This window comes from Eptatretus burgeri, chromosome 7 (assembly GCF_056783735.1).
Source record: "Eptatretus burgeri isolate ZD-2024b chromosome 7, Ebu_testis_v1, whole genome shotgun sequence".
Taxonomy (NCBI): domain Eukaryota; kingdom Metazoa; phylum Chordata; class Myxini; order Myxiniformes; family Myxinidae; genus Eptatretus; species Eptatretus burgeri.
This window is the reverse complement of record NC_140967.1, coordinates 21,019,395-21,035,317: the sequence shown is the minus strand read 5'-3', so window position 1 is coordinate 21,035,317 and position 15,923 is coordinate 21,019,395. Positions and strand designations below refer to the sequence as shown.

Genomic DNA, 15,923 nt, shown 5'->3' with positions numbered 1-15,923 from the left:
AGGTATGGGAGCATGCGCCAGAGCAGCGCGTCGCTGCGTCCACTTTCCGCCGGTACTCCAGGGGCCTCCATCTGGCCATCCCCCAGGCAGATGCCTGGTCCATCCGCATCTCCTTGAGATGCCGATCAACCTGCTGCAAGCACTAGGCACGTGGTTGGCCCATTGGCCTCCTCCATTCACGAGGCTCCCTCGCTGAGACAATCTGATGAGCAGGATCAGGGCGTTCAAAATGTATGAATGAGATGCAGTCGTCCAAGATGCTGATGTTTTTTTTTTTTTAATCTCTAATTGTGCGGGCGGACGCGCCATAACTCCAAAACCTAGCTGTCTGAAACTTTGCTTGCATACTAAGGGAACTCCAAGGTAGTGTAAGAATGAAAACTGGGTATTTGGGTAAATTTAAATACCCCTTTTGAGGTTAATCAACAGGGTGCTCATAAAAAACCCCAAAAGCCTTACGAAGATGGCGGCGCACCATCCGTCAGCCCACTGTCACCTTGTCGGGATGTATAATCAAAATCTGTCTTCGGATTTCAGGATCGGAGCTCACGAACCAATGACCTGTCGAAATCTGGAGTGAAATCTGAACATTTTAGGAAATGAGCGATTATTATAACTTACCGTATTTACTTTTAAGCAAGGCCATTATATTTTATAGTGAACGAAGTGAGCTTAATACTTAACACGTGCACGTGAGAGAATAGGAAACAACAACAACAACAACAACACAATAGCCCTGGCTCTTTGGAATCCGTGTCGTTAGCTTTGACCGTTTGCTTCCGGTTGTTGTTAAACGCTGTGCGGTGTATAAACACGGTTGGATTTTATTTCTATCTTGTGAATATTACTTAATGCGCGCACATGGGAGAATAGGAAACAGCAAAAACAACACAATACCCTGGCAATTGTGAATCCGTGTCGTTGGCTATGCCCATTTTGCTTCCGTTTTTTTTTTGTTTCCGGTTTTTGTCATGGGGAATGATGCATGTCGGGAGATCATGACCGGAAGTGTTTATTTATTTATTCAATTATTTTTTTCCCAAAGTTAATTTTATACTTCCGAAAGTGATTTTGTTCATGACAGGAAGTGTTTATTTAGTATTTAACATTACCGGGAGTGATTTTGAAACTCTTTCCAGAACTTTTAATTTCTTTTATTCTTGACCAGAAGTGATCGTTTATTATCTTGCCAAAACGAAGTTTTGCAAGATATGTTAGTCAGCTTGTATGTTGTTTTTTTTTGTTTGTTTGTTTGTTTGTCTGTAATCACGTATAAAAAATTCTGCAGAGCACAGTTATCATTGGAAATTTTTGTAACTTCGCATATCAGAGGCCTATAGAGGTCCCTTTCAGTGCACAAAATTTTCAAGGTCAAGGTCAAAGGTCAAGGTCACTTTGTCGCAAATCAGGGGAGTCGACGAAACCCTTATTTTTTGAGTAATTTTGATCGGATCGTCTTCAAACTTCATGGGAATATAGTTCATGGTCTGGCGCTCAGCTGATTAATTTTTGGTGGCGATTGGCCTTGACCTTCATGGTTAGCGCCTGAGGTCAAACATATTTGACCCCAAGGTCAAATTTTCAAGTTTTAGGAACCATATCGTGTAGTACCTCAAATTGAACACCTCGATAAGTGCTTTCTAGATATGTCAAGCTTGAGACATTATGATGTCATTTGGTGACTTTATGAGGCAAACGCATATTTTTCATGGTTACTCTAGAACGATTCTCATCGGAATCTCTCGTAGGCAGATATTCCTCAAGGAGTCGCTCCTGGTGAATAGCAGCTCTGTTCACCTCAGTGTGACCTTAAAGAAGTCACACGTGGTCACCTTTTGGCAAGATACAGGTCACCCTGAGGGTGACATTGGTTTATTTTTTCTTCGGTATGACGGTGATGTTGACACTTCGATTTCTAGTGCGGTTATGATTTAAATCGTTGAGCAGCAGCCTATTAATTATATTATATCATAACCGCACTAGAAATCAAAGTGTCAACATCACCGTCATACCGAAGAAAAAAAAAACAAACAAACCATGGAGTCTGGAACACTGACGCTAACCATTACCTTAACGTGTTTCGACTTATGAGTAACGTGTGTCAACGATTGCGTAACGTGCTTACAACACATTACTCATAGGTTAGAAATAAGTTTCGGGTACGCTAACCGTTACCTCGACGTATTTTTCGACTTATGAGTAACTTACAAGTAACATGTCGTCGACCGAGAATTAACAGGGTCCAACTACACTTTTTTAAAGTTTGAGAAAAATGAAATCAAAAATTCAAAGTGGAATTGCCGCTATCTCATAACATTTTATTTTCATATCGTGTGCTACATAACAGGTACATATAAAGGTTACATAAAATAATCTTACTTAGTTTCCTTTGTTGCCCTTCTACATGGACTTCTTCTAAATTTGAATGAAATGTCAGATAGACCCTGTTAATTCTCGGTCGACGATGTGTCGACGTGTGTCAACGATCGCGTAACGTGCCTACAACTTATGGCCAAGTGTATGTGGAACGTGTGAGTCATACGCTGGCATACGTCGGAAAATTTGTCTAACCCCTCGGCATACTACGACGTATGCCAGCGTACTACAAAAACCAGCATACTACGACGTATGCCAGTGTGCTCTTAACGTATACAAACTTACCCATAATGTATTAGACGTGTGCCAGCGTTTTAGCCAAATTTTGCGTACGTCAGGCATACGCTGGCTAAATCATCAAGGTGTGACAGGGCCTTTAGCGTCGGGTGGTATCTCCTGAGCGTCGGGTGGTATCTCCTGAGCGTCGGGTGGTATCTCCTGAGCGTCGGGTGGTATCTCCTGAGCGTCGGGTGGTATCTCCTGAGCGTCGGGTGGTATCTCCTGAGCGTCGGGTGGTATCTCCTGAGCGTCGGGTGGTATCTCCTGAGCGTCGGGTGGTATCTCCTGAGCGTCGGGTGGTATCTCCTGAGCGTCGGGTGGTATCTCCTGAGCGTCGGGTGGTATCTCCTGAGCGTCGGGTGGTATCTCCTGAGCGTCGGGTGGTATCTCCTGAGCGTCGGGTGGTATCTCCTTAGCGTCGGGTGGTATCTCCTTAGCGTCGGGTGGTATCTCGAGAGAGATCTGTGGTGTGGCCCCACGGTGTCATGCAGTGCCTCCATATCATCTGGTCTGCCTGCTGAAAATGTGAATATATATATATATATATATATATATATATATATTTTTTTTTTTCCACAAGACATCGCATAGTTTTACCTTTTTGTGTGATCTGCATTCGTTATATTCTACTGCCTCCCCCCCTCCTCTCTTTCACCCCCCTCCTCTCTCTCTCTCCTACCCCCCTTCCCCCCTCTCCTCTCTCTCTCTCTCCTCTCTCTCTCTCCTCGCCCCCTTTCCCCCCTCTCCTCTCTCTCTCTCCTCTCTCTCCCCCTCTCTCCCCTCTCCTTTCCTCTCTCTCTCCCTCTCTCCCCTCTCCCCCCTCTCCTCTCCTGTCCCCTCCCTCCCCCCTCTCTCTCTCCCCATTTTCTCTCTCTCTCTCCAAACCCCCTCTCTCTGTCTCTCTTCGTATTCCCGTCAGCAAAACAATGGGTAATATTTGTTCACTTTTCAATAATGAATAGAAAATTATAAACACTGACATTGATGGAACACCAATATTGCGGTTTGTTTATTTGGGTTTTGTAACCAGCGACGCTGCTGCTGTTGCAGTGTGGAGTGTAGTTGTTATGACTCATACCAGATGGAGTTGAGACCTCCCATGAGCAGTCGTGGGCGTTTTATTTGCTGAGGGTGTTCAACTCGAGCAAGTCACCACTCTGTCCCAGGTTACCACCAAAGCCACCTTCAATCAGGATGGGAATAAGTAATTTGGCCGGGTACTGATGCACACTGCCCTGACCTTTTTCACCAGGTATTTTGTGATCTTTAAGTATAGGTTTTCCAAGTTTTTATTTTAATTTAATTTTTATCCTCAATTTTATTTTTATTTTTTTACTTTTAGGAGCTACATAACAATTGTTGATGAGACTCAGAACCGATAGCACTTTATGTATATTGTATGAAATGTTCATTTCAATTTCCGGACCAGTGTTGCACGTCTGTGTTTGTTGGCAATACTATGAACATGATCAGTAATCTGGACTGCTCAAATAAGGAGGGGATGCAAGAACCGTCTCGTGATAAATACAAGCCAATTGATCTTCATCCTCCAAGATTGGACCTTTGTTGAACCGTATGTGATGTAATATGAGTTCCGATCCAGAAACCTATACGCTCGGAGAGAACGGTTTTCAAAACATGACACTCCAGATGAACGGCTTCATGCTGTGCAGCTACTTGTTCCTGCACTACGGCACCACAAAGCAAGCCAACACTGCATATCTCATTTTCCTTGTATAATTGCAATCAAGTAACCTTGGTTAAAATGATTTTTGAACAGAAGCAAACTTGCACACTAGAATATGATATTTACAATTGTTGGATACACTCATCAAGAACGTGTGATTTGATGTCCATCAATTTGGAGGAAAGTCTCATTCCAACTGGGCCAACTGGGCCAACTGGGCCAAATGGAGTCGATGGAGGTGTTGCAAGTAAATTTAGACGCTGCAAAAGCAGAATTGTGGAATACTTGTTAATTATGCTAACGAAGCAACGAGAGAGGTTGATAAGAAACGAAATCGGAGACAGACAGACATGCACACAGGTTTTTGTTTGTTGTTTATTTATTTATTTTTCTTTATCTGCAGGCCACAGCTGAAGCAAACAACTTGGCAGCGGTGGCAGCATCCAAGGATGGTTACTCCAACGCCATGGAGCAGGTGTGTTGTATGTTGGGTAGCTTCACGGAACGGTGTACATTTTGCTAAGCTCGCACCATATCTATAGTGTTTGAGTTCCAGAACATGCAGATTGTTTTTTCTCTACTCTGATGCTCTTACTCGCATCCATTTGGCTGATTTTGAAGCACAGACACTGAGCATCATGTATGCTGTAGGTAATCTCTGTTTTGCTCGTGGAAGTGTTGCATTTCCATAATATTCTCCCAGCATGGAGTGTATGGATGGATATATATATATATATATATATATATATATATATATATATATATATATATATATATATATATATATATATATATATTTTTTTTTTCAGCTTTTGTGTTCATCAGCCTCATTAAAATTTTGCTTTTTGAATGCAACACAGGAAATTGATTTTTCAAAGCACTGCGAGGATTTGCGAAGCTTTTGCGTGATCAGTTGTCTAACGTTTGAACGATTTAAAGTTGAGTGTATTTCCGATTTTGCAGGAAGGATCTTGAATCTGCCACCATGTTCTCTCTGAGCAGCCCATTTGCATGTTGCTAATCCTACAGATTTGAAATGGTTGCCTTGAGATGTTTCCATGCACTTGTCATTCATCTGATCACATCAACTGGAAGATGTGTACAGGGTATATTTGAGATCGAGAATGGCGGCGTGAGTGTTTCGCTTTCAATGCTTCACTGCGATGTTTCCCACGTTTCGATCAACACCCTACTAGAACCAGTCTAACAGAACTTGCCACCGACTCATGTCATCTCCCAAATGCCCTCCAGACATCCTTCTTATTCCACGCATCTTTCAAGAATCCTTGAGACGTGAAGAAATCGATTCGAATGAACTTCAGATCAGTTGCTTGTGCTTCTCCTCCATCCTGGTGCCAAATGCTTCTGCACCTTGTCGCATGTAAACATCCTTTGATTGGCCAAGAGCCTGGTGTTGTTTTCATTCACATAGAAGGGAACAATCACCCCCTGTAAGCGATCGTAACAATAGCTAATTGTTCAAGCCAATTGTTACGGTTATCATATATACTCACTGAAATTATTTCTTGCCTCCGCTACCGAAGGTGGGTGGACGTTATGGCTTCACCCCTGTCTGTCTGTTTGTTTGTGAACAAAATATCTCAAAAAGTTGTGGATGGATCCGGATTAAATTTTGTGGACAGGTTGGATGTATGACGAGGACGAATCTGGATCTGAGAATTTTTTTTACGTGATTCTTCACCATTTGGAGATAGGGCCAAAAACGATATATATCACGACATCTCAAAATGTGGTGGACGGATTCGGACGAAACTTGGTGGGTGAGTTGGTTAGGTGATGAGAACAAGTCGATTAAATTTCAGTTCAGCTCTCAATCCAGATCCGGCCTAGCAGTGGATACAAAAATGTAAACTAATCGGCCTGGCGGAGGTATGCACTCTACTGAGTGCCCTTCTCATTCTCATGTTGATTGCGATCGTTGCCTCTCTCGGTGTGACCTAGATTTAAAAGACAAGCTTCTGGTTTTGCTCATTACTCTGCAAACCTACCCTGACATTTTGATTTGTAATGTAGACGATGCAATGATATTGGTCGGTAGATGGTACCTTTGGCCGGTAGATGGTACCTTTGGCCGGTAGATGGTACCTTAGGCCAGTTAAATTTAGTTTTTATTGATTGGGTCACCATTTCCACCGTAAACACAAGAGATAGTGGGCATTTTGTGATTTCACTTCCATCGCTGATTTTCATCATTGGATCGTGGGAGTAATCGGAAATCAGCCCACACTGTTCAGCCTTTCTTGAACTAAAATCCTGATGACAACTTCTCACTTCATGAGGAGCCACATCATTGCAGTTGTCAGCCATTGTGGAGGTTGTCTGTGTACCGGCACGATGGCTGATTGCTGATTGCTGTCCACTTGGACTCCTTTTACTGGGGGAAATTGCAAAAAATAAAATAAAATTTCACAAGAGAAACATACCCGAACCCTCGTGCCCACAATAGAACCGACGGATTATGTGATAATGTTTTGCACCACATGACCACCGATGGTGAAATCGGCAGTTACTATTCCAGAATGTTGATGTCATCCCTTGCAATGAGATCAATTTGTTTCCAGTATTTTTTTTTTGTATGCAGAGTCAAGGCTTGTGGAGAGCTCGTACTTATACACTGAATGGATCAGGACAAAATTAAGAGCAGATAGAGAGAGAGGGTTGGGGGGGGGGGACACACCAACAGCAGAGTTGAAGGCCAAGCTTGAGGCAGACATGGACAAACAATGGATATCGGGGACAGGGAGGATGCATGGGATGGACAAAATGGATACAGAAGGAAACTCTTCGGAGGGAAAATGTGAAATTTGGTAGGAGGAGGGTTTGGGGTGGGGTCTGGTTTGGATTTGGGTGAGTTGGGGGTAAGGAGGGTAGAAAAGATCATGATTTTTGATGGTGCATGATCTGTGATCGTAGTGAACAGCTGTCTTGAAGGATAAGGGGGTGATCAGTAATGCTGGATTTAAGTAGCTTCACCAGAAAAGGGTTGATGGTAGTCCATGTGCCTCCTGCAGAAATTTGGAGGGAAAAGGCACAGAAAGAGCAGAGGGTGCAAGATGACAAAAGAGGCGGTAGAAGATGGAGAGACCAACGACCTGTCTGTGATGATTAAGTGATGGACCCAAAGACTCTGCTTCATCATGGGAGATTACAATAATCTTGAAGGCCATGATTTCCACGGCATCGATATGAGCAAGATGTGAGGCAGGGGAGCCAGCCCAGAGGGGAGAGCAGTACTCCATCAAGCTACGGATATGATTCGTCCGGATAGGCCTTAATAGGCCTTGGTATATGGATAGGCCTTGCGGTTCGATAGGATTTGTCCACTTATTGGGATAACCACATGGTTATTATGCATGAATGTCGAACAGAATTCCTGATGTCAGCTTTCGGGCGACGTGTGGCACGTGGAAGCTGAGCACGTGAACCGAGTGAAATGCAATCATTCTCTCGGTTGCTTTTCGGGAACCCTTTGTGTGTTTTTTCATGAGTCATCTCTCGTAAACTATGTAAATAAATATCTATGAAGATGTAGAGTAATAAAACACACACACACACACACACACACACACACACACACACACACACACACACACACACACACACACACACACACACACACACACACACACACACACACACACACACACACACACACACACACACACACACACACACACACACACACACACATTGTCAGTGGAGGAGTTTCTTATTGTTGTTTTGATGGAAAACTCGTTGTGCCAACAATCAATATTATGCTCTATTGTTCTTTCCGGAGTTGTAGGTCGGTAGGAAGCATTTGAATTGCTTTCAGCCAGTTGAGAGAAGAATAGAAGTCGTTTTGCCACCTGGAACATTGTATTCAATAGATCTGAGTCTCGTATTCTTCATTTCTTCATCCAGCAGGTCCATCTTCATCTTCCATCCACATCGTTTTTGTGGCACTATTGTCGCTTTGAGCTTCCTGTACTTTTCTGAGCAAATCATCTTTTTCAAGCTCACCTTCAGAAGCCGCACTCCAGTTTTCTTCGTTCGACCAAGTCGTTCTTTGCTCCACCTGAATTTCTTATTGGGTAGGGCATGCAGAAGTATCGCTCTCAACCACAGATCAAAGCTACCCCGTCCGAAACTGCACTCCTGAACGAAGCGGAAATCAAATTTCTTTGTTATTGGTAATGGAGCCTTGTGTTGGCTTCGTGGTTAGGGTGGTGGGCTTGGGATCTTAGGGTCCTGAGTTTAATCCCCGTCAGTCACTGAATTACAACCAGGTTGGGTTGACTCAGCATGTCATCCTTCTGAGGTCGGCAAAACGAGTACCAGTGTACTGGTAATCAGGGCATTTCATCAGTGGTGCCCCCATACTCAGTAGCAGTGGCGATGCACCGTTGATCATGGCCAGTTGAAAGCATGAAATCATGTCACCACAACCAGCGTAAGAATAAAAAAATTTAAAAAACGATTGGCAATACCCTTTGAGATGCAGAGGCACAGAGCATACTCCTCTCCCAATCCAGGCAGGTTGGTAAACTTTTGATCTTTAACAAATTCTTACCTGCCATTGCATCTTCTGCATTCTCCATGATCTGCTAACCTCCAGCCTCACTGAGTATCTGGTGTTCACCGACAACTTCTGTCAACCTCTCCTGAAGGAAGATTTCCATTAATCTGCGCTCCTTTGTCCCCTTTTTTGCGGTATCGGTGAAATCGCTTCCCTTTGCCAATGTAATTTAGTTAATTGGTCCACTTCGTAACAGATCACCACCATTTCATGTTGCCCAAGCATGTCTCGTCATCTTTTCCATTCTCGCTCTCCTCATTTGTTCATACCTCCTGTTATCTACCACGCTCGTCAGCATACCAACCTTTTCATCCTGCATCATTTCTCTCTTTCATGAGCCTTGATTTCTGTGTGCAAAAGTTTCCCATTGCTGATTGAAGAAAGTGAATGATAAACTTCCTGGATCGATGTTTGTGCGGTTGATTTCTCCAGGTATGTGGGGGAGACAAACCGTTCCTGGCTCCGGCAGATCTTGCCCGGCACCACCAGGTGCTTCGTCAAAAGGCCGTTGACCAATTCCGCAGCATCAAAAAGATGGGTGGTGAAGAGTTCAGTAAGCGCTTCCTGGAACAGCTAAAGCGGGAGCTTGAGGAGATGTTCTGCAACTTTGTGAAGCACAACGATGGCAAGAATATCTTCCATACGGCGCGGACACCGGCCACACTGTTCGTTGTAATGCTCATCTTCTATGTGCTCTCGGGAATCACAGGCTTCATTGGTTTGGAGCCTGCTGCATCTGTATGCAACCTTGTCGTGGGTCTGGCTCTGCTTGCCCTTTGCGCCTGGGCCTACGTCCGGTACTCGGGCTCCTTGCGGGAGGTCGGTGTTGGCATTGACTGCATGGCTGAGATTATCTGGAATCAGGTTGGTTGAGTATGTTTACTTTTAACTTTTTTTCTATTGTTGGTGTCCATTGTTGTTTGAGATGCTGTTTTAATTATTTTTTTTCTGAGATTTCATCATATCCTCAGCATTAGGAAGAGCTATGGCCATACATTTCATATTCCACAGTTGTCTTTCATTCCTCACTAGCATAACCCGTGCTCTGCGCGACATGTTGGGGTGGGTGTGTTTGAGAAAGGAACTGATGCAGAGTATCAGTAGTAATTTTACTTTAATGCAGTAAGTGAAATACGATTTCACTGTTTCTGAACCATTTTATTTACTTTTTTTTTTGTACCATGCACCTCATGTGGTCTTTGAGATAATGTAAGCCGAGTATCACGTTACTCGAGCGCAGAACAAAGTCGAAGATAGCGCGACACGAAACCACAAACTCGGAAATAATATATAAGATGCCGCGGCCATAGGCCAAGCACGTGAGTATTGCAAGTGTCCTGCCTAGCTACCTCCTCCACCGAAGGTGGACGAAGTTACGTTTTCACCAAGCTGTTTATCTGTCTGTCTGTGAGTTGGATATCTCGTGGACTTACGGACGGATTCGGACGAAACTTGGTGGACAGGTTGGGTGTGCGACAAGGATGAACTGATTAGATTTTGGTGAAGATTTGGAGCCGGATCTGAGAATTTTTAAAGTGATTGCTCACCATTGAAAGATCAGGCCAAAAACGATATGCAGTGGTCCCATAAGTCGATACCCCCCCCCCTTTTGCCGAGCTTTAATTTGGGTAATATTTGATGAAAACGCACGTTTCTGGGGTCCAAATTCAGCTTCTGGATCAGAATAGAGATGGTGCTGCTAACTCTGTGCATTTGGCCCTTTAAAAAAAAAAAAAAAACAATAAATAAAATAACTGAAGACGTGCTGATTTCCCAGGCAAAAGAGAAACGTGCCTTAAAGTTTGTTGACCCCGCTGGCTCCGTCTTCAATAATGGTTTTTAATTAATTATTTTTTTAAGGGGCACATGCACAGGGTTAGCAGCGCCATCTCTATTCTGATCCAGAAGATGAATTTGGACCCCAGAAACGTGCGTTTTCATCAAATGTTCCACGACCTACAGCTCTGCAAAAGTAGGTTATCGACCTTTGGGACACCACCCCGTACAGCACGATATCTCCAAGAAGTTGTGGATGAGTTGGGTAGATTACAAGAACAAGCCAATTGGATTCTGGTTCATGTTCAGACCCAGTTCCGGCCTCTCGGCGGGATACAAAACGTAAACTGTTCAGCTTGGCGAGTGTTGTTGGACTTTGTTTTGTTTTTGTCTGTTTATCAGAAGAATAACGAAACGAGGGCGGCTGGAATCGCCAAGTTTGACACTGTGCAAATGTTTCAGACGAGTTCAACGTTAAGCTCACGAGGAAAAAAATATAACATATGAATTGATACAGGAATACATTTACTCACCGTGGCCTTAGGTGAACCTGCAGTCGACTTGTTTTTATTCACATCTACGTAGTAAATGAATTGGTGTATTTTAAAAAAAATTTTACTGTGATGATTTTTCACTGCCAGTTCGTCTTGATACAGGACGTACTATTTTTTTTTTTTTTTTTTTTTCTAAACAGAAGTGAAGGTTTTTAAAAACCTACCAATAACCAACAAAGCTAAACAAATATTAATGTACAGCCGAAGGTAGGCATCGTCGGCCCATCCTCGATTACATCAAATTACAAAACGACCTTGAACAAAATAACAAAGAAGAGCATAACGACGCAAGTCAGCACCTCCCTCGGTGCATTCTCGTCGTTTCTGCCTGAAGTAATGTCGGTTTGTTTTTCACGTCATTGTTTTCATTGATAGACTGTTTGGGGTGTTTTTACTTGACTTTCAATAAAAATAAAATCAAAACCTTGCGCTTCTCCCCCCCACCGCCCTCCCAAATCTGGCACATCGAAACACTCCTTGTGCTTTAACTTTGCTGTGTGTCCGGTGGGTTTGGGAAATACTGTTATTGTAAAAGGGTGTGCGTGTGCGCGTGCGTGTGCGTGCGTGTGTAATGCTAATTTCTGCTTCTGATGATCACCTAATTGTTACTGTGGGGGAGGTGGGGTGCAGGTGTCCACCTTTTTGCGGTTGCGTGTTACAGCCCAACATTGCCATTAATTGTCCACGTGGTGCACAGGTAGGTTCGGGTTACTTTGTGAGATCGAGACTGAGAGACGGATCGCGATGCAGTTTTCGTGATTTATGTTGTGCCACAGAAAGTTACACCCAGTTGTCTTGCGAATGTTTTAAACCAATAAAAACCTCACGATGCATGTGAAATTACCACTTACCGATGTCCAGAAAGGAGAGGTTAATTATATTTTGCTGCTCTGAAATTGAGACCATTCTTTGAGCATTAAAAATCATTTTAAAATCCGAAGAGATTTCTCCATTGGAAACTTTGCATGCCCTCTTATATTTATTGAAGGTTTCATTGTAGTAGATTACTAACAGCACCTGCACTGCCATTGTACGACTGGCCATGATCTTAGGGACTGGGTAAGCCCCCTTCCTGTCTTTGTATGCCAGGGCAGGGCGGGCCAGTTGAGCATTCCCATCGAAGCAGTTAGCTCATGACGATAGAGGCTCAGATAAAAATACCACTTGTGATGTATTGTTGGTTTGTCCATCGTCGCGTGACGTCCTCATTCGGTCGGCCTGTTCTGCATTCCCATCTGAACCCCTGGCTCGTGACCTGGGGAACCCAGATGCCGTACGTGTTTGTCCGTCGTCTCCTAATGTCCCTCCGTGTAAAAGTACACCGAAGTCTGCTAATGACTATACCCGCATGTGATTAAAGTACAAGCTCTTCCTCGAGAATTTGTTCACCAAAAGAAGAGAAAAATTGCTCGCTAGGTTTTGCCAGGCATCCAATTCACCGATGATTGCTATGTTGGCAGAACCGTTCCGGTATGTTTTATTGATGAGACTTTTTTGGGCCCGAGACTCATTGTGCTGCCTCCCGATCCTCAGATTCTGAGCCCACTTTCTGCTAAACTTGCGGGCCATGTAGCCTTAGAGGCTGCTCTGCTACCTCCTGCAACAAACCCTCACCAAGCCAAGAAGACAAACTGAGAACTATGGTGTGCGAAGCAGTCCTGGGTGCTTCATTCTGGTCATGCCACGGTGTTTGTCCCGTTTCTGAGCTTTTCCAACTTGTGTTACTTAGAAAATGTTTCTGGGTTACACGAGCAGCTTTGGGGACTGTGAAACTGATCCTCATGTTGTTTTGTTTTTGCAAATTCTGAAGGAAGAGAAAATATCAACTTTTGCAATGCTCGATCTCATTGTTCACCGGCCTTTAGTTCACGTGACTACGTTTCTATTTCTCTGCACCTGTAAAGCCCCCTCTTAAGATTCCTGACCAAGTGAAGATTATTCTTCCTCCCATGCCAGACGGAGTCTGTGGGTGCGATTATATACTCTACTCTTCCCCCCCAGTTTCCATATTGGTCAAGGAAACACAATGCTAATCCTCCGAGTCCACAGGCTTCACCGATGTGTCTTCCAGGCTTCCTTTTCAATCGGGAGGGTAGTGGAGGGAGACTATTTAGCTTTTTTTTTTCTTTAAAAAAAAATTCATATCATGATTATTATTATTATTATTATTATTCCAAGAGAATTTCACAGCCATGTTTGTTGTTCATTTTGAGTGACTTGTACAATCGTGTGCTTTAGTCGAGTCCGATTTAATATCGCGTGTCAGGGAGCCAAGTCTGTGAATCATCGATTACCAACATGCTTCACTCTGTGCAAACATCTTATTTCTGAAAAGAAAATATTTGATCTTCTGCCGTCGTGCCATGTTCTTCCTAACGAACTCTTATTGTCTCCCACTTCCCCTTGTTGTTTGGTGGTTTCATCCCCCCCCCCTCATTTTTCTTTGACGATTATTGCATTGTTTTGCCTGCCTTTGCATCGCTTCTTTTTGCCTTTCCTTCCCTTTTACCCTCGCCCATCCCACCCACCCCCCTCCCTTCCAACCATTGTTTGCACTTTTTATTCAATCGTTCACGGCATTCCATCAAAATCCTTCCCGGTTAATGTAAATTGCATCGTTGCTTCTTTGTGTGCCATCTTGTTTGCACGCCACTGCTCTGGTTCCCCATCATCCTTCCCGCCTTTTGTTGTCATCGTCGTTTGTACCAGGTTTTGGAACCCACAGTTGGCCGCTTGCTCTGGGGCAGCGTCCGCCAGTCCCTTTCTATATCCCCGGCATCTTGGAAGAATCATCAGAAAAACCAGTGCGGGTTGGTGAAGCAGCTTGCCCACGTTCCTAAATTGAAGGCAGTTTAGCCCGCACACAAGCTCGTGCAAAACCCACACACTACGACAATTTTTATTTCTTTAAAAATTTTTTTTTTTTTCCTGAACCACGTCGTACCTCCGCCATCTTGGTGACTACCGTCGTACTGCAATTTGGCTGTGCTCTGCACTGTGCTGCTTGAAGTTGTTTTGCTTGCACAAAACCTGCTTTATCTGGCTTGGGAGATGAGATCGACGACACGGTGTGCTGGTTTCCAGGGAGCACTGGATTTACCTCCTGTGGGTGGTCACGTTTTATTTGCAGAAGCAACGTCGCTTCTCCCTGATGGCGTATGAAAAACACCAAGTGTATTCATTCTTTCAAATTACGTAACACAATAAACCTTAATGGTTACAATTTACCTGTAAATTGCATCATGTTGGCCTTTTCATATCATTGAACATTCCAGCGAAAGCTGTCGGTACTTTGAGAACCAATGGGCGTGAGCGAGCGCATTAGAATGTAATTCCGCATCGAACACTAATCCTTTTGCTTGGATTTGTAATTACGGTTTATATTGCACAATCAATGTGGCATTTGGTTGTACCAAAGGGATCAAAAGCAAGACCTTTGTGTAGGCTCACGTCAGGTGGTTTACTTGTGCCGAGCACAAGGAAGACGTAACCACCCGGCAGTTCTGTTCGTACCTGTCCATCAGTTCCGTTGCGGTTGAACTTCCGACTGGAAAGATTCCAAATGTTCCAAGTGCCGAATGCATTTGTGATTTATCGAGGTTCGTGAGCCCTGGGAGAACTGGCATGGCTTTCAGGGACCAGGGAGCAGTTCAGCGTGGCACCAGCGGAGACTGATAAACAGTGTTGTTGGGAATGGATAGAGTCTTACCCCCCCTTCCCTCCTTCTCTGGTCTTCAGCCACCTTCCCCCCCATTTCCAAACCCAAAACAACTACGGTTTAAAAAAAAAAAAAATTCCAATTGTTTTTGTTGATTATCTTCTTTTTTTTTGGTGACAACACAGAAATATTTCCATGTATATAAAGTACTTGTAAAATGCTTCTTTGTTTTTATTTTATTTTATTATTATTTCTAAAATACTGCAAAGCTCTGCATTTCCGTTTCCTTCGATCTGTGAGACACAACTCGTGCTTCCGATTTTATTGGCCTTATGTTCAGTTTGGTTATTTTATTTTATTTTTTTTTTTAAGTCGACAAAATGTTCAAAACGACGATCCTGACTTCGTGTTTGCATATTTTGAGTTACCTTTTCAACAGACCTGTGTACCTACTCACTTGTTTATTAAAATACACAATTACCATGCTTGTTCTGAATAAAATTATTTTCATTTTCTCTCATTTATTGTATTGGCATTTTTACCTCCGTCACCGAAGATGGACGGACGGAGGTTGTTTTCACCCGTCTGTCTGTCCGTCAACAGGATATCTCAGAAATAACGCTATGGAGGATTTGGACAAAATTTGGTGGATAAGGTTGAGTGTGACAAGAACGAAATGATTCGATTTTGGTGAAGATCTGGATCCGGCTACGATAATTTTTTTTTAAAGTGATTCTTCACCATTGAGGGATTATAGGGTCAAAAATGATATTGAGCATGATATATCCCAAGGTCATCGACTGGTTAACAAAACGAGGCGGATGAGTTGGTTGTGTGACGAGAACAAGCTGATGAGATTTTGGTTCAGGTCCAGATCCAGATCTGGCCTATTAGTTAGATACAAAATGTAAACTGTTCAGTCTGGCAGAGGTGTGCGCTCTACCGAGTGTCCTTCTGTTTATTATTATAGATATATATATATTTTTTTTTAATAATGGTCAGCAAACCCAGCCC

General features: G+C 43.4%; 1 protein-coding gene across 2 annotated transcripts in view; it reads left to right on the top strand.

Moving 5' to 3' along the window:
• Nucleotides 1-15,429, top strand: part of LOC147022797 (atlastin-2-like) — an 85,568-nt gene extending 70,139 nt beyond the window's left edge. Inside the window, exons 11-13 of one of the 2 annotated variants that reach the window (XM_085887604.1) lie at nt 4,746-4,817; nt 9,354-9,785; nt 13,961-15,429. In XM_085887604.1, coding sequence (XP_085743730.1) covers nt 4,746-4,817; nt 9,354-9,785; nt 13,961-14,107 — 651 coding nt within the window. In that variant the 3' untranslated portion in view covers nt 14,108-15,429. Of the gene's footprint in view, nt 1-4,745; nt 4,818-9,353; nt 9,786-12,784 lie in introns of both variants that reach the window. The other variant, XM_085887605.1, reaches the window with a different exon arrangement.
• Nucleotides 15,430-15,923: the final 494 nt, after the last annotated feature.